This window comes from Myxocyprinus asiaticus, chromosome 27, assembly GCF_019703515.2.
Source record: "Myxocyprinus asiaticus isolate MX2 ecotype Aquarium Trade chromosome 27, UBuf_Myxa_2, whole genome shotgun sequence".
NCBI classification, from domain to species: Eukaryota; Metazoa; Chordata; class Actinopteri; order Cypriniformes; family Catostomidae; genus Myxocyprinus; species Myxocyprinus asiaticus.
In genome coordinates, this window is record NC_059370.1 from 9,727,872 (window position 1) to 9,747,941 (window position 20,070).

The 20,070-nt window shown below is 37.3% G+C and overlaps 1 protein-coding gene across 1 annotated transcript in view; it reads right to left on the reverse strand.

The window, feature by feature from the left end:
- The window catches only part of LOC127417617 (polycomb group RING finger protein 3), an 81,418-nt gene that overhangs the window by 38,467 nt on the left and 22,881 nt on the right, over window positions 1-20,070 (reverse strand). Inside the window, exons 2-4 of the mRNA XM_051657663.1 lie at window positions 7,388-7,491; window positions 4,406-4,523; window positions 3,370-3,466 (exon numbers count right to left, since the gene is read on the reverse strand). Coding sequence (XP_051513623.1) covers window positions 3,370-3,466; window positions 4,406-4,523; window positions 7,388-7,402 — 230 coding nt within the window. The 5' untranslated portion in view covers window positions 7,403-7,491. The remainder of the gene's footprint in view (window positions 1-3,369; window positions 3,467-4,405; window positions 4,524-7,387; window positions 7,492-20,070) is intronic.

A 20,070-nucleotide genomic window follows, 5' to 3' on the forward strand; every position in this document is an offset into this window, starting at 1 on the left:
TTTTATTTAGTTTTTATTTCTACTTTATTTTCAATTTGTCAATTCAATTTAATTTAGTTTTATTTAAAATTAACCCTATCTAAAGAAATAATCGTCTATACTGAGATTTATTTCTAAATATTTTTTCTCTATCTGCTGACTGACTTGGGAAAATGCATACTGTACAAATGAGTCAACACAGTAGTATTTTTTTTATTTTATTTTTTAACACAGTAGTAATTAGCACTCGCTGAGAAATTACGTCTCTTGATTTGACTGCAAATGCTACATCCAAAAACACTGGAAAAGCCCACTGATAATATTAGGGCCATGTCATCTCGGACATGACTTTCTAGTTAATTTGCAGGAAACCGCACAATGCAGGGCAGTTCTGCGTGCTGCTCGTGTACTTAAGTCCCTGATGCGTCCATGTGCGTCTTGCAGCAGCTGCCACAGAAGATAAAAAAAAATAATAATAATTGATATTTGAGCGGCAGCCACGTTGGTCTGCAATCAGTCTGAAATATTTAAATACAAACCAGAAAAAATTTCATTGAGCTCTTCTTTAACACATTCTTCATAGAGAATAATAATTTTGAGTCATAAATTTAACAGAATTGTCCTTCAAAAGTGTCAGAGATGTAGGCTAAAAAAAAGACATGCATAAGTTACCCGGTGGTTTCAATAAAAATTAAATAAAATAAAAACGTCAAAAATAAACTCGTAACATGAAGTTTAGCTTCATACACAAACTCTGTCGTCGAATAAATACATTTATTTTATAGTCTATAATTAAATTATAAATGAAACATTTCACTGCCCAAAATATCCTAATATTTTATTGAATATTGTGAATGGTGGACAAATGCTGTAAAAGAATGTATTTTAAGCAGCTCGTCAATACTTTGAAAATAGTCAATCAATAATAAATAGGTGCTGTTTATCCATTTAGAGTTGCTGTCTGCTTTAGCAATAACGCTTTTTTCCCCGACTATTTAAAAAGTTATACCGTTAATTCATCAAGCTATTATGGACCAGTTCAAGCTGACAACACTGTGTGGACCACAAGAGACTACAAAAGCCTACATGTATAGATACATTACACCTAAAAAGACTTAATATCCAATATTAATACTATTTTTATTTTGATATGCTGTTTTTTAGTAAACTGTGAGAGACATGTGGGTGACTTGACTCAATGAAGTTCTTGATTTTAAGTTTTTACACAATGAAAGCACCGTCTTGGCTGCACAAAAAGCACATGCACTTTTACCAGTTGTCAGGTCCCGTGTCATGTGAAACCGCCTTGTTTAGTTTCTATTACACTGGATACATACCCGTCTTTATGTTTTTGTCGTGCCAGCGACCTCGGTAGTCGATGTTATACAGTAGTCTCTGTAGTAACATTCAAGCGTATTGGTTGACTGATGATGTGCCTGTGCATGTGCGTATGTGTGTGTGTGCGTGTTTGCTTAAACACGGTGAAACAACTCTGGGTACGTGTACAACTTCAGGGGTTAATACAGCTGCATGCAGACAGAGATGTGTTCATTAATTTCTGTTTTGTTATTTTTGTTTTTTCATTGCATCACAAATGTCATGGAAAAAGATCCTGAGACTCTAAAGGCTCGAGTCCGAGTCAAGTCCGAGTAAAAATGCATCCGAGTCCGTAACAAGTCCAAGTCCATTAAAATTGGACACGTGACTCAGACTCGAGTCCGAATCCAAATTCGAGTACCCCAACTCTAACCCCAAGCATACCTCCAAAGTTGTGGCAAAATGGCTTAAGGACAACAAAGTCAAGGTATTGGAGTGGACATCACAAAGCCCTGGCCTCAGTCCGATAAAAAATTTGTGGGCAGAACTGAAAAAGCATGTGCGAGCAAGGAGGCCTACAAACCTGACTCAGTTACACCAGTTCTGTCTGGAGGAATGGGCCAAAATTCCAGTAACTTATTGTGAGAAGCTTGTGGAAGGCAACCTAAAACATTTGACCCAAGTTAAACAATTTAAAGGCAATGCTACCAAATACTATCAAAGTGTATGTAAACTTCTGACCCACTGGGAATGTGATGAAAGAAATAAAAGCTGAAATAAATCATTCTCTCTACTATTATTCTGACATTTCACATTCTTAAAATAAAGTAGCGATCCTAACTGACCTAAGACAGGAAATGTTTTCTACGATTAAATGTCAGGACTTGTGAAAAACTGAGTTTAAATGTATTTGGCTAAGGTGTGTGTAAACTTCTGACTTCAACTGTATATATACAGTATCATCATGTAATAATGTAATAAATTCATGAAATTTTCATGAAATTCTTGAAATATAATTTAATTAATTTGATTTTATTTCCTCAATCCTAATTTATAATGCTAAACATCATTTACATGTTTACCTTTAAAGTTCACCCAAATATAAAATTTATGTCATTATTTACTCATCCTCATGTCGTTCCAAAACTGTGTGCTGTTATTTTTTCCATGGAGCACAAAAGAAGAAATTTCCAAGAATTTTTGATCAGTTCATAATGACAGCTGTCAAGTTCCAAATAGGACAAAACAGGCCCTATGGTCTTCTTAAGTCATGCGCAACTTTGTATGAGAAACAGAGCAAAGTGTAAGTTATTATACACTGATTATCTTACCCTATGCCAAAGCTTTAAAATCTCATTGCCGAATACCTATTTAAAAAGAAAAGTGCCTTAATGCATTCCGCTAGGTTTGGCATAATTTAATAATGGAATATAGCGTACACTGCATATGGACTACTTTTATGGTGATTTTTGGAGCTTGCTTGACGGACCTGGTCACTATGTGTATATAAGTGCCGTTCTATGTAACTCTTCAAAAATTATTGTTTTATTTTCCACTGTAAAATATCAGCATACAGGTTTGGAACAAGTTGAGTGTGAGTAAATAATGACAGAATTTTAATTTGCAATTTTCAAATTGACTTTCTGTCATCATTCACTTACCCTTCACAGCTCCCTCGTGAACCTACTGCCAATGCTTTGGCACAGAACACAACTGCTGTTGTTAAAAAGACAAAATGTGGAGTGTTGCAGCTCTAAGAGAGTTCAGAACATTCAGGTTATGTCACCAGATGTTTTCTCTAGGATGTATGCAACTTTTACATCCCAGACAGAGAGTAATGCTCCACCCTGCACATCAATAATTCACCCTCAAACAAAAACAGCTGGAGGGAGTCAACTCAAAATATCCATGTGGTTTCACGACACGCAATGAACACACGCACGAGAGCAGCACCCAGCAGTCAAAGACATCGCTGTTCATCTGTGTATCTTGGTGGACCCCTGCTGGGCTGTACTGGGGTTTACATTGATTGAGATATGTGTAAACGTGTGCGTGCTGCAGTATACTCTTTACCCGATGTACTGCAGTGGATGACTCTGGTGAATGACAATCCGACATGTGGGGCACGTGTTGTTCTCCTCCAGATATTTCACCAAACAGCTTCTGCAGACTACACACAATATAGAAATAACTCTAATCAACTCATTTTATCTGTCTGACTTCACAGTTATGATTATTCAGGTTTCCAAGAGGCACATTGACAGGGAATCACATTTGCGTAAATTATGAGTTGGCTCAAAGCAAGAGGTAAAATAAAAGTAAAAATTTTGTCTACCTCTTGTATACCAACACAAACTCAAATAAACTTTTTTTCAAAGCTCCATTTATGGTGCTAACAAACCATTAGTGGCATAAGGACGTCCTCTAGCGTTCAATTCAATTACTGCAGATGAAATACTTGCAAAGTCAAGCAGTGAAAGTGGGGTCCTGCAGTGTAACATGTTTTACTTCATCTAATACTGTTTTAAACACGTTTCTAATTCCTGTATATTATACATGCAGTTTTTATAACCTCCTAGTAGGAGAGACTATATAAATACATTTGTAGAAATACAAATATTTCGTCACACCGCAGGACTGCATAAGTAAATAGTAAAGAAGCTAAAACGTGATTACAAATGGTAAGATATACAGTACATCAATGCCAGAAATGTACCTTTTAATAAAGGGGCAATATTTGCACCCTGGAGTTCATTTTCATGATATTTTTTTTTACTTTAATGAGGGCATATTTAAAAAAGAATTCAAGTCATTTTATATAATTCACTTACCCAACTTATATTAACCTGTATATAGAAGTCTCCCCAAAATCTCTTGCACTGTTGTGCTGATTCTAGCATGATTCATTCCAGAGCCGCCAACCCTCTGTACTAATAGTTACTCAAGCTGCCTTGAGTTTTAATTGTAGTTTTAATCTTAACACAAAGAGCCTCAAGGAATATCCCTTTAACACTTGGAGGCAAATATAGATTCAAAATGTTGTTCTTGAGCAAAATAAAGACTATTACTATAGATATCGAAATGTTTCTAGTTTGTAAATCAGACTCACAGGTGTGTAAGCACTCGGTGACCGTTGTGGCGTCGATCAGGTACCCCTCACATAGACGACAGGTGATGTGGGCATTGATGTCCCACAGCTTGATCTTTCTGGTTAACATCTCGGGGTTCTGGGACAGACAGAGAGAAAGATGTCAATAATGAAAACATTTCATATTTGGAAACTAAAGCCACACTTGAAATGTATAAATATCATTGCATTAGATGACAACATATAAAAGTTGCATTTGTATTATATCAAATGGCATTAAGTTTAATTAAAGATGGCACAAGCACACTTTACAAGCAAACTATTTTACAAAAAAGAAAAATAATAATAATAATAATAATAATTTGCTAGGTTTTAAACTATAAAACAATAGATTTACTGCCCAAAATGAAGACAAAAAGTATTTAGGCACTTTCTGGTTGTCAAACATTAGTGGAACATGTCCATAGTTAATGTGCTGAACCACTCCTGTGGTTACTCTGCATGGACACCTGTGTGAACTTAAGCCTTGGTTTAAAGTAATTACAAAAAAAGTGATTTGTTTACATTTGTTTGCAGATTCTGCAATGAAATCATCTCAATGAAAACCATATCCATTTTTATGGCTTAAGTGTACAAATACATTTTAGGCCCACTGTAAAATAACACACAAAATCACAATTCAAAGCATAGCCATTAGGAATCTCGATGACATGTAATTAAGCAGATGCTTTTTATCTGAGTAATTGCATTAATTGCAGGGAGTGTCACCCTGAAGCAAAACAGGGTTAAATACCATAGTCACAGGGCAGGAAGGGTACCTCATAGATCACCAGGCTCGACCCCGAAACCTTTGGATTACCAGCCCAGCTCGTTAAAACCATTAGGGCTACACCCATTAAATAAAAACAACTTGTGCTGTACAAGTGTTGTAGGACTGAGTGTGAAAATAAAGAATGGGTGGATGTTTACTTTATCTTAACTTCATGTTTTAAGTAAATATCGGGTGGTAACTTTGTTTATTTTGACTGGCTCCTCTTCTCTATTCATCTAGAACAAGTTGTTTGTTTTAGGACAGTCCCATGTGAAGCAGTCAGACGACTCTATTGACCAGACGGCGTTATGCACTGCAGCACAAACAGTGTCAGGACACATGCTGCTCACATTCAATACCGATTAAGCAGATTAATCACAACACTCCAGCGGCCCACTGCCGAGAAAGTAATTCAATCTACTTTCATTCAGTATTTGTGATTGAGATTTTAAGAAAAGTCAACTTGGTTCAATGTAACAGTGTTTGAACTAAGCAGAAAGTTTCATTTTAATCTAGGCTAGGTCTATTTAAATTGCATGATGGATTATTTGAGATTGGCAGAATTTCCTGTTTTCAGATATGAATACATTTCGATATTAATTTTATGATGAGCTAACTTAATGTTCTGCTAAAGCCATCCTTAAAACTAGATTTGCATTTCCTGAATTAAATACCAGTTCTTGTTAGGCCAAAAAAACAAATTAAATACATTTATGAAAACTGAGAGCTTTGGACACTACACAAGCTTCATGGAAACTGCACTGATTTCTATCATTAAATTCAGCATTGCTTTTTTGAACACAGATTGCATAACTACTCATAATTTTTAGTCAATAAAATGCTTTAGCACAGACAAACTGCTACAATAAATTAGCATAGAACACAATAGATTTCAATAGAAGAAAATCGAATAATAGAAAATAATAGAACAGAATTGAATTACAATCAAAAAGAACAGAACAGACCTTAGGATAGAATAGAACAGAATCTTCAGGATAGAACAGAATAGACCCTTTAGGATAGAACAGAACAGATTTTTTAGAACATAGCAGAATCTTTAGTATAAAACAGAACACAATATTTGGGATAGAACAGAACCAAATATTTGGGATAGAACAGAACCGAATGTTTGGGATAGAACAGAACTGAATCTTTAGGACAGAACAGAACATAATAGAATCTTTATGATGTAGAAAACAGACTTTTCAGGATAGAACAGAATAGAATCTTTATGATAGAACCGAATCTTCAGGATAGAACAGAATAGAATCTTTATGATAGAACCGAATCTTCAGGATAGAACAGAATAGAATCTTTATGATAGAACCGAATCTTTAGGATAGAACAGAACCAAATCTTTGGGATAGAACAGAATAGAATCTTTAGGACAGAACAGAATCTTTAGGATAGTACCAAATATTTAGGATAGAACAGAACAGATTTTTTAGAACATAACAGAATCTTTAGTATAAAACAGAACACAATATTTGGGATAGAACAGAACCGAATATTTGGGATAGAACAGAACTGAATCTCTGGGATAGAACAGAACAGAATCTTTAGGACAGAACAGAATCTTTAGGATAGTACCAAATATTTGGGATAGAAAAGAACAGAATCTTTAGGGTAGAACAGAAATGAAATTTTGGGATAGAACAGAACAGAACAGAATCTTTAGGACAGAACAGAATCGACTCTTCAGAATATAACAGAACATAACAGAATCATTAGGATATAGAAAACAGACTCTTCAGGACAGAACAGAACAGAATCTTTAGGATTGAGCAGAACAGAATCTTTAGGACAGAACAGAACAAAACAGAATCTTTAAGACAGAAAATAACAGAATCTTTAAGACAAAAGAGTACAAAACAGAATCTTCAGGGTAGAACAGAAAAAAAGTATCTTTAGGAAAGAACAGAACAGAATCTTTAAGACAGAACAGAACAAAATAGAATATTCAGGACAGAAGAACAGAAAAAAAGAATCTTTAGGAAAGAACAAAACAAAACAGAATCTTTAGGGTAGAACAGAATGGAATAAAATAGACCTTTTTGGCTCTTATTTTGCTCACTCCTTGTTAGGGGAAAGATTTTTTCACTCAAAAAAGAAAAGAAAATCCTTTGCAAATAAAGATTGTGTTGATCACAGAGAACCACTACATTCCAGCAGACAGGAAGTGATGTGCTTACCCCTAATGCCGCCATGTGTGTACTGCGGAGGGTCTGGCAGCCAGGCTTCTTCTGGGAAACACAGGGTAGCGTTAACTCTGCATCCTGTGCTCTGCTTCACACAGCTGCAAAAAACACACACAGACATTTATTTATTTACATGCATTTATACACAAAATATCTGCAGATATTCCAGTATGTTTTTAGTAAATCAAATTTTCAGTTTTCAAGAATAAGCCAAATTGCAGCTAGAAAGGATTTTTTTTTGTCAGCCTGACTGTTAGTTAGTTACAGCATTATAGAAACGTTCACATCAGTTCCAAGTCTATTCTATATAACTACAATCTAAGTATGAACGGCAAGAGGGTTTGGAGTTGTTTCGACAATCAGGCGTTTTCAATGATACGGCACACAAAGGGTCAGGGCTGACACCTCTCCAGATGCCCACAAACTAGTTCCTTTTCCTTACTGCACAGTTTTAGACAGAGACGAAAGCAGACAGCATGGGAGTTTTTGTCTGTTCACCAGCCTGTGAAATTAGTACACTTTAACCACAGGGATGGATGTAGGTCATCTAAGGATTTTTGACCAAGTCAGTGAGTATCAACTAGGGCTGAGGAGAGAAAGAATTACACAGCTCACAGTCCAGATGCACTCTAAACTTTCCAAACAGCTTCAGGTTATATAGATCGCAAAGTATGAGGGAATTATAATGCAAAAATTCAGAAGCACAGTTATTGTGAAATAAAGCAGAGATATGTCATTCTGCTTAAGCAAAACTTGCATGTCAGAGCATTTAAAAAGCAAACAACCTGGCATTATATCTTTAATGCATCCTTTATTAAAGTTCAAATAATAAGGAAGTGTGTCATAAACAAACTCCGAAAATGGCATTTCTCTGTGCAGTCTATGAGTCACGTGAAAGGGGGCGAGACTGAAACTGCACCCGACTGATGCACACTCTAGCATGAGGACATGTCCCTTGTGCACATTTGCTGCAGCTAGATTATAACATGATGGCTTGTGACTTATTGAATCATAATATTCTGTATGTGTCACAGGGTGTGTCTTATTGTGAAAATCGGCAATACACAGCTCTATTAAGAAGAGTTTGTTTCTGAGAGTAAAATATAGTATATATAAATATACACACACACACACACACACACACACACACACACCGATCAGCCACAACATTAAAACCACCTGCCTAATATTGTGTAGGTCCCACTTGTGCCGCAAAAATGGCTCTGACCCGTCGAAGCATGCACTCCACAATACCTCTGAAGGTCTCCTGTGATATCTGGCACAAAGACGTTAGCAGCAGATTCTTTAAGTCCTCTAAGTTGTGAGGTGGGGCCTCCATGGATCGGACTTGTTGGTCCAGCACATCCCATAGATGCTCAATCGGATTGAGATCTGGGGAATTTGGAGGCAAAGTCAACACCTTTGTCATGTTCCTCAAACCATTCCTGAACAATTTTTGCAGTGTGGCAGGGCGCATTACCCTACTGAAAGAGGCCACTACCATCAGGGAATACCGTTGCCATGAAGGGGTGTAAGCGGTCTGCGACAATCTTTAGGTAGGTGGTACATGTCAAAGTTACATCCACATGAATGCCAGGACCCAAGGTTTCCCAGCAGAACATTGCCCAGAGCATCACACTGCCTACGCCGGCCTGCCTTCTTCCCATGGAGCATCATGCTGCAATCTCTTCCCCAGGTAAACGACACACAAGCACCCAGCCGTCCACATGATCTAAAAGAAAACGTGATTCATCAGACCAGGCCACCTTCTTCCATTGCTCCATGGTCCAGATCTGACGCTCACGTGCCCATTGTAGGCGCTTTCAACGGTGGACAGGAGTCAGCATGGGCACTCTGTCCGGTCTGCTGCTACAGAACCCCATATGCAGCAAGCTGCAATGCACTGCATTAAGTTTTAAGTTACGTTTTTCAGCAATTTGTGCTACAGTAGCTCTTCTGTGGGATCGGCCCAGATGGGCTAGCCTTCGCTCCCCACACGCATCAATGAGCCTTGGTTCACCGGTTGTCCTTCCTTGGACCACTTTTTGTAGGTACTAACCACTGCATAACTGGGAACACCCCACAAGACCTGCCGTTTTGGAGATGCTCTGACCCAGCCCTTGTCAAAGTCACCCAGATCCTTACGATTGCCCATTTTTCCTGCTTCCAACACATGAAATTCAAGAACTGACTGTTCACTTGCTGCCTAATATATCCCACCCCTTAACAGGTGCCATTGTAACAAGATAATAAATGTTATTCACTTCACCTGTCAGTGGTTTTAATGTTGTGGCTGATCAATGTGTGTGTATATATATATATATATATATATATATATATACAGATTTTGCTCTTATGGAAAGAAATTGGTACATTTATTCACCAAAGTGGCATTCAACTGATCACAATGTATAGTCAGGGCATTAATAATGTGAAAAATTACAATTACAATAAAAAAAAAAAAAAAAAAAAAAAATACTTAAACTACTTCAAAAAGTTCTCATCAAAAAATCCTCCACATGCAACAATGACAGCTTTGCAGATCCTTGGCATTCTAACTGTCAGTTTGTCCAGATACTCGGGTGACATTTCACCCCACACTTCCTGTAGCACTTGCCATAGATGTGACTGTCTTGTCGGGCACTTCTCACACACCTTACAGTCTAGCTGATCCCACAAATGCTCAATGGGGTTAAGATCCACAACACTCTTTTCCAATGTCTGTTTCTTTGCCCACTCTAACCTTTTCTCTTTGTTTTTCTGTTTCAAAAGTGGCTTTTTCTTTGCAATTCTTCCCATAAGACCTGCACACCTGAGTCTTCTCTTTACTGTTGTACATGAAACTGGTGTTGAGCAGGTAGAATTCAATGAAGCTGTCAGCTGAGGACATGTGAGGCATCTATTTCTCAAACTAGAGACTCTGATGTACTTATCCTCTTGTTTAGTTGTACATCTGGCCTTCCACATCTCTTTCTGTCCTTGTAAGAGCCAGTTGTCCTTTGTCTTTGAAGACTGTAGTGTACACCGTTGTATGAAATCTTCAGTTTTTTTTGGCAATTTCAAACACTGTATAGCCTTCATTCCTCAAAACAATGATTGATTGACAAGTTTCTAGAGAAAGCTGTTTCTTTTTTGCCATTTTTAACCTAATATCGACCTTAAGACATGCCAGTCTATTGCATATTGTTGCAACTCAAAAACAAACACAAAGACAATGTTAAGCTTCATTTAATGAACCAAATAGCTTTCAACTGTGTTTGATATAATGGAAAGTGATTTTTAGTACCAAATGATCAATTTAGCATGATTACTCAAAGATAAGGTGTTGGAGTGATGGCTGCTGGAAATGGGGCCTGTCTAGATTTGATCAAAAGTGACTTTTTTCAAATAGTAATGACCTGACTATACTTTGTGATCAGTTGAGTGCCACGTGAATTGGTGAATTAAAGTACCAATTTCCTTCTGAAACAGCTAAATCTGTACATTATAAGGGGTGTGATGATTCACTCTGACAACGATTCGATTAATTTACAATTCTCTACCTAACAATTATGATACATTTTGAGTTTGATTACAGAGCTAGGTCTAGTAAAAATTCTGGGGAAAAACCTACTTTATTCATGCATTTTGATAAATGAACAGATGTAATATAAGCATAACAAATAATAAAAATGAGCAGTATTTTACAGTAATTATGTTTATGATTGACATACAAAAGTCAATGAGCTTGTCAATGAGTTCTAAAATGTAACTACTTTTGATATGAAGCATGATCCATCACAGGTTTCTTCAAAAAGTTAATAAAAGCACGTAGTTTTAAGTAACCTTAATTAACTGTATGTGGGGTTAAAGATAGGGAGATCAAAATTTTGTGAACTGAGGCCAAAATGGCGTGTGCTGGCAGGAGCATCTGGAACTCACACTGTCTGTGTCTGCAAACAACATCAGAACATCAAGCTGATGGTTGAGTCAGCAAAGCTAAAAGTGGACTTACAAGGACCTGCTGGAACTTCTAGTCTGTGACATAAACAGTTATGACTGCATGCTCAACAAGTGTGAGCAGTGTCCAGATATAGAGGCCTTACTGCAGATGCTTGAAGAGTCAGACAAAGATGACACACTACCTGATAACATAAGCTTTAAACAGTGGGTTATGACTGACAGAGCAGATATGATCACTGTTGTTCTCCCTAGGGAAGAATTCTCTGTTTTGCTGGCTGAGAAACTCAGTGTTAAAGATAAACCATTGGTTGAGGACATCAGTGTGGAAAACTGTGATGTTTTTGTAAAATTCTTTCACCCACCTGGACCAAGAACATCATTCAAACTGTCTATTGAGGACAAAGTGTGCGTTCCCATGAACAATGTTCTCAGAAAACAGACACTTGCCGAATTGACTACTTTCCCACAACATTTCAGAGAGATTGAGTGAGGAAATCTCACATCTTCTAATAAAACATGTAAACAGGTAAAATACTGTTCATTTTTGTTATTTGTTATGCTTATATTACTACTGTTCATTTCTCAAAATGCATGAATAAAGTGTGCCTTATAATGAGCTCTAGAGACCAGTTTTTGTTCCAAGGAGCTAGGACCATCCTGAGCCGAGATATTGAGGTTTCCGTAAACAGCTGTATAACCAAAATTTGTCATGTGCATGACACAAAGATGGCCGTAGTGGTTAAACCAAGTAAGATACAAATTTAAAAAACTGGTGGTTTTGCAATACCAATACATATGGGTAATCACTCAAAAAAAAAAAAAAGAAAAAAAAAACTGGAAAATTAAAAATGGTCACGCAACCAACTTTACAATTATTGGACCACTTGAGATGGACTAACAGATGAAATGTCATGTGCAGGCAGATACGATCCAGGTTTTAATGGAGCAGGCTCAGCAGGGTCAAAGAATGAAAAACTGTCTATTAGTAGCATGTAAAGGTGGTTATACATCGGATGTGGTAACCGTGAGTTCCCATTTCATTTTGGGATAGGGAAAGAGGCGCCAGGCGGCTAAACGGAGACGCCTCCGCTTGTCAAGCCCGTTCACGAGAATTCAATCGCATTTTCATGCAGGACTGTTTGCGGCACACACTGCAAAAGATAAAAATGTTTTATCTTTTCGCGGCTGCCACGTATCATTAACTAATCACAGGTGACTGAAATCAACTGGTTAGTTCCCTTCAGAATAGTCTGCAATCGCTCCCTATTCTGTAGCATTCACTATAAAGAGAATACATTTACAAGTGAGTGTTTTCCTTCACAGCCAATGTCTGCCAACCAGTTACATTTATTTAAGCCAAGTTCTATTCGTGGTCAAATTGCTTTATGGAGAAATGACACATTTTATGGAGATACAAAAGTAATATTAACATAACATATATCGTAACCGGGGAAGGCAACAACAATGAACTTACTTTGGTCAAATGGATGCAAACAGTTTTGAAAAATGACAAAGTCGAACTCGGCAGTCTCCATCCATCCATCCATTAATTTTATCTTATGTAGGTTCGTGGCAGTGGTGTCAATTCACCAAAAGCCAAGGTATGGCAAGATCTGATGATGTCATCCAGTCTTACCAATTATCATGTGATAGCATCAAATCAAGTTCCAAACATTTTAATTAATTCCTGATGTCCGACCATCGTCGTTACCTTAAGTCTACAACTCAAATGGTTTTGTAGTTAACACTTCAGCAGTGTTGGAACGAAAAAAAAATTGCACTACATCAATACTTACATATCACAAAAACCTTGCGACACAATCAAACAGTTATACTAAAGTATTTTCCAGGACAAATAATTGTTTTCCAGGTCATTCAGGTATTTTTCTCAATTTCCATGACTTTTACATATCTGGAAAACTGCACTGCAAAATTCCAGGATTTCCAGGACGCTTAGGAACCCTGAAATAGTAGGCACTCCACATTTTTCTGGCATTTTCAAAATGAAATTCTGGGATCAGAACACATTTTCAAATTTGCATCATATGTGAGAAAAACTAGTGTCAAATAAAAAAAGATCTGAATTACGCACTTGTAGAAGAAACTGCTGCTTGTTCTTTTAACTGGTAGAACTTAAAATGAAAATGGTCAAACTTTCACCTTATCAAGGGGAAAACAGTGGTGTCAATTCATCAAAAGCCAAGGTATGGCAAGTCCCGATGATGTTACTTCATCACGTGACAGCATCAAATCAAGTCCCAAATATTTAAATTGATTTGTGACAAAATCAAAACGTGATGCAGCAGCCATCCTCAAATATCACATTGACGCACCTATTTACACACTAAATACTCTATGAAAAGCACCTTTATATGACTCATTCAAATATATAGTCTACTTGTACTGTTGATTTTTGTCCTGTCTGTATGAAGTAATACATAACGGCTGTATTTACATTAATATCGTGTCAAAACCGTCTGTTTACACACTCGTAATACATTAACGGCTGTCTTTATATCTTTTCGCGTCAAAAGGGGCATTTTAAAGCGCATTTAAATATTCACAGGCGCAGCTCAACATGAGATAGGAGCGCTCTCTAGAGCATGCACGGATGATGCATCAATGCATTTTTCGACCCCTAATATATATATATATTAGTATATACAGTATGTGTATATATACACATACACACACACACACACACACACACACACACATACAGCAGTTACAGAAATACTCAAACCAGCCCGACTGGCACCAACAATCATCCATGCTATTATCTAATCAGCCAATCATGTGGTGGCAGTGCAGTGCATAAAATCATGCCGATACGGGTCAGGAGCTTCAGTTAATGTTCACATCAACCATCAGAATGGGGAAAAAAATTTGATCTCAATGATTTGGACTGTGGCATGATTGTTGGTGCCAGATGGGCTGGTTTGAGTATTTCTGTAACTGTTGATCTCCTGGGATTTTCACACACAACAGTCTCTAGAATTTACTCCGAATGGTGCCAAAAACAAAAAACATCCAGTGAGCGGCAGTTCTGTGGATGGAAATGCCTTGTTGATGAGAGAGGTCAACAGAGAATGGTCAGACTGGTTCGAACCGACAAAGTCTACGGTAACTCAGATAACCCTCTGTACAATTGTGGTGAGAAGAATATCATCTCAGAATGCTATTCTGTGATGTGGGTTGACGGCACGAGGGGGACCTAGACAATATTAGGCAGGTGGTTTTAATGATCAGTGTATATACATGCTCAACTGATATATCTATATATAATTTTTTTTTCCAAGTCATTTTCTTTGTCATACCACCAAAACTCATTTAGTGTAAACAAATCATTTCAGTTTATTTCTAAACTTCTAGACCAATCAACAACAATATATATATTATTTGGTTGTAAGAGTAATTTCTTTGTCAACTTCCACAAAAATGCTGCATGTGGAAGTTGTCAACACAGGATCTTACAATAACACACGACCAATACTCAGACCATTGGCACACAGACAGAGCAGTTGTTTTGTCCAACCCTGAACTAACATTTGATTCCACCATCTGAATGATCAAACTGACATTTGAACAAACTGAATCAGTTGTTAGTTTAAGTTTGGAGCACAAAAATCATGTCAGGGAGTTGTACTACCTGACTTGTGACAGGGGAACCATCAATGCTATACAGCCAAAAGCAAAATCACTAAACATACTGTACTCTATACTCCAATGTAAAGTGTGAAAGTGGTTTGATTTTGAGACCACAGATGGCATATTTTATGTTCTAATCATTACGCCCACTGAGGTAAATGCTCTGCATTAATGTACACACAAAAGCAAAACCCATGTGTTATCATGAAACACAAGAAAATAGCATACATTTCAGACAAGGCTTCATTTCAGAGAATTTGCACCCAAGATACCAAGGCTTCACAGAATAACTGAAACCCAAGAGCTTTCTTCAGTGCTTAAACACACAGCGTTGTGAAGATGTGTAATGCAGGACTTAAACGCCCTTAGCCAAACAGCAATCTGTGTACTTTAAAATTCCACAGCTCAGCTCTCAACGCATAACATTGCAAACTTAAACTTTCTATAGAAGATGTGAGTGGTGCTTGCCTGTGTAAACTCGCCACCTCGATGCAGAGGTGTTGTAGGTGGTCATCAGGACATTACAATGTGGTTGTTAAGGCGTTGTGAGTGGTTTTAAGCCTGTTCCTTTGTGGTTGTGAGGGTTTTCTAGGTGGTTGTTTACTGGCCCAAGTCTTTATGATATTGTGCTCGGATCCCTTAGAGGATTTTACAACTCACATTACATAAAGTATACTCAGATTAGTATTTGCATTTTTATTTGTTGTTACATTCGTTTACAGGATCTTTCTTCTCTCCGCGTCTTACTGTACAGCCAGTCAGAATTATTGCCATAATTACTGTTGAAAACATGCACCTTTTCATCACAAACCGGAATATTCAACTAATTACAGCATTTCTCAAAGTGTAAATTTGCGAATGCTTAGCATTGCCAACAACTCACCCTCCAGTGGACGCAGTTTCATGCTTCGAAGGCTGATCAAGCGCTCATTCATTAAGGTGGTATCTCACTAGCTAATTTTTTCAATGATTTTCAAGTATTAGCTTCATTAACATAATCACCCGCCAGGCAGAGGGAGACAAGAGCGCACATTAGCGTCTCTCAGCGGAAGGTGTAAATCACTTGACTGTCGGGACTCTTTGCTGAGTTAATGGCTTCAAAGACTGAAAACACACATCAGTTTTGTATGAAAAAATCATTCTGTCACTGAGGCGGGGTCTTGTGTTCTCGTCAAGCGACCAGTGAGCTTCTTCTTTTACTGAAGAACGGACAAGACATCAAGATTCTGTCACCAAGCTTTTTTCTTGCATGTTTTTATTAGATGCATTTCTTTACTCACTGAAAGCTGCATGCTGACATGCATTCTACGACAAGCCTCGATTGGAAAAATAAACAATCACGCACTTTCACAAGGAAAAGTTACTCCATCACGATCACTTCTTTTGAATTGCGGCAGAAAAGACACAAGAAGGGAGAGAGAGAGCTCCGTGACTGTGAGAACAGGTATTTTTCATTGCAGAAATAATGTAAAAGCAACTAATGGCAGAAAAAATAACCACAACTTAAATTTTCCAGTTTTGGTCTGTTTTAAAATATAGCCTTCCGAAAGCCGACCGAACCTGAATTTGGATGAGAAGCTTTTATTGCTCTTTGGAGTATGTTTGTTTGACATATCTAATATGTCATATCATGACAGACTATTGAAAGGAAAACATTTCTGCTGCCCAGATATTTGCATAAAATGACTATAAATGTGTAAAACCTTTTACAATTAATACAATTAAAGGGTCTTATTTTAAATAACATAAGCATAAGCTTTAAAATTGTGTACAGCTTTAGATTATATAAATATACTGTAGTCTGCATATATAACATTATGCATAAATATGCATATCTTACAAGTTTGTACTTTTGTTTCATTTTAGTTCAAGGTGTTTTAATATACTTTTGAATAGTTCACTTTCTACTAAATGACACACGTTTGTTGCCCAGTTCTTTGCACAATGTGACAATAATTGTGTGAAAGAAAAGGATGCCATTTCTTTTTGCTATGCGTTCTCAACAGGACATGTCTTTAACAACCAAACATAGCAGATGCCGCAGACTCTTGGCGAAAATATTGAAAAATACCTGTGTATTCAAAAGCTTCACGTCGAGTGGCTGCGAAAATGGGGCGTTACAGTGAAGTGTAGAGAAAAGTCAAAGGCAGTCATTAAGTGTGACACCTTCCCTCTGTTTTTAATCGGTAAGTGTGACAGGTTCACTGACTAGGAGGGCAAGATCAGCGAAAACAGTCACAAGTGTGACACCCCCACCCAAATTGAGTTGTTCTGAGTCTGGTAGTGCGGAGCCAGCTTTTAGCAGTTTTTGTGGGATTTTGTGCATGCTGCAATTCATAGAAGATTAATTCTTTATTTTTGGTCCTTTTTAAATGCCTTTGATGTACAACTTTGACTGAAATTATTACGTTTAAAACTATTAAATAAACCATTTCTAAATTTATTGCGTGAAAATAATTTCTATAATTAAAAATAATAATAATAATAATGACCCCACCCAAATTACGAATCTCCACCACACCAAAAAATGTGCCCCTATTTCTTTTTTCCCAAAAAGTTAGTGTACTTGTTAAGCAAGTCAACAAAAGTGTCAGTGAGAGCATGCTTGAGACGAAATATGAGACAAGTGATGTTTAAGGAAAACAAAGAAAAATCAAGGTAAATATCACTTGTGAGCAGAATATTTTTATTGGGCGTCATTTCCAATCAAGTTGTAATTTTGCCAATTTATGCAAAAAGTGTGAAAACATTACCTGACTGTGTGTATTAATGATACATAAGATGTTAGCTTTGAAATTTACCTTAGCAAGACAAAGAAGCTGGCCATTTTATTTTTAAAAATGTAAATAATAATAATAATAAAAAGTCATTTCCATCAGCGTTATTTCCACCAAAAAAAAAATTTGAGATGAGCTGGAAATGACAGTGTGGTAAGAAAACAAAAAAAGACAAAAATGGCATAAACCAACTGAAGTTCATGTACACACACTGTTGTTGAAGACAATTAAAAAAATAATAATAATAATAATGAAAATAAAACAAAATAATAATAATTTAAAGTGTGTAAAATGTTTTAACAAGACTTTATTTTCTAGAAATCTACAGTGCTAAAAGTGCCCAAAGTTGAAGAATCACTCTAATACCATGATACTGAATGATTATTGAGTATCATATTCAGAGTCAGAGGTACTTCAAAGAATACTATTCTACTATTGTGGTACATGTCCAAAAAAATGTGGTATTGCCATAGTCCATAAAAGACCAACATGGAATTACCACAGTAACATATCTAAAAAAATATGGCAGTTCCATGGTACTTTTTGGCACTTTTTTGTTACTGTATGGCCAAGCTATTTAAACTTATAATAAATGTTGTAAAAATAATAAAAAACATTTGAAGACCAAACCAGGCATTTTAAACATAAAAAAGTGCTTAAGAAGAACCTTCTTCAACTCTATTAACCAATGATCATCAGTCAAAGTCAAAGACTCTCTCACTTTCAATCTCAGCTGGAGCTTTCTGTGGGAGAAACCAAAAACCACTATCAGCCAGGACACACAGGGGAGGTGCTAACAGAAATATCTTCACGGACAGCCAGCACTCTAAGGACTGACACGTGCAAGAGGTCACAGACAGTTCCCTTTCCTGACCCTCCAGCCAGAGCGTCTCATATTCCTGAGATGAATATGGTTTTATAACAGGGTGTGTCTGACTCTTTCATAGAAAACATCCACCGTTAACACCTATTGACCAGCTTCTCACACATTGGCAGCTACAAAGAGCCCGCTGTTATCCATCAGCTATTATTGAAGTGTTGTAGGAGACAGCTAGGCACACAGACACTGCCAGCTGTACGAAGCGCTCTGTGAGGGGCCAACAACAGGCCGCAGTATTACAGACTTACTAAGCAGAGCAGTTTTGTCTCTGGAAAAATGGGTTTGTGTGCGACCCCAATGCTTAAATGAACACGGAAGGGCAATCAGCCAAAATTGTGGTCTACGCTTGTTACAAATGGTCTTTCATGGTGTAGCACTAAAAAGAAGCATCCATTGACGATAGAAAGGTCTATCTGAGGAGCTGGAAATGACTCTATAACATGGTTGAACAATTGAGATTTACTGATGTCATTCAACAACCTGATAATACTGGTCACTGCTTTTCAAAGTGAAAGAGCACCTGGCCTAGTGAATTATTAAATGACAGATACAATAAACCCTTTGAAAGAGAACTGTGGTGGCACTATGGCACAGTAATGGTACCAGAGGGTAAAACCATGGTGCTTTTGACATATGGTACCATGGCACAGACTGATTACCATATTCATATAACATTGTATTAACATGCTAATCCAAAGGCACTTAATTGGTATTTCCAAGATAGATGTCCAAATGCGCTTGGTATTGCCATTAGGAAGGCACCATTAGAAAATCTATGTGACTATACTGATATCTGATTATTTAGAACAACATATGCCAATACCGAAACAGTTTGGTGGTTCTGCTTTTTCATGCTACCTTGTTTCAAATCACTGGTAGTGAATTAGACAACTTTGAAAGAAATGTAAATAAAACTTTATTCTCTTTGTCTCTAAATGTTTTTCATGTTTAAGAGTAAGTGGTCTTAGTTATAAACAACCCTGAAACAAAAGGGACATTATTAATCACATTGACTGAATTCTGAATGATGAAGCTTATCCCTTTTAAGCTGAAGCAGTCTCCGCTTTAGTTTTAACAAGCTCATCATATTCCTTGCTGTGTCGAGCTTTAAGGTGAGTAATCAAATTAGTTGTGTTAAAAGTTTTAACGGTGTTCTACCTTGGGGGCCTGGGTAGCTCATTGAGTATTGACGCCAACTACCACCCCTGGAATCCAGGGTGTGCTGAATGACTCCAGCCAGGTCTCCTAAGCAACCAAATTGGCCCGGTTGCTAGGGAGGGTAGAATCACATGGGGTAACCTCCTCATGGTTGCGATTAAGTGGTTCTCGCTCTCAATGGGGCGCGTGGCAAGTTGTGCGTGGATCGCGGAGAGTAGCACGAGCCTCCACATGTTGCGAGTCTCCTTCGTGTCATGCACAGAAAGCCACGT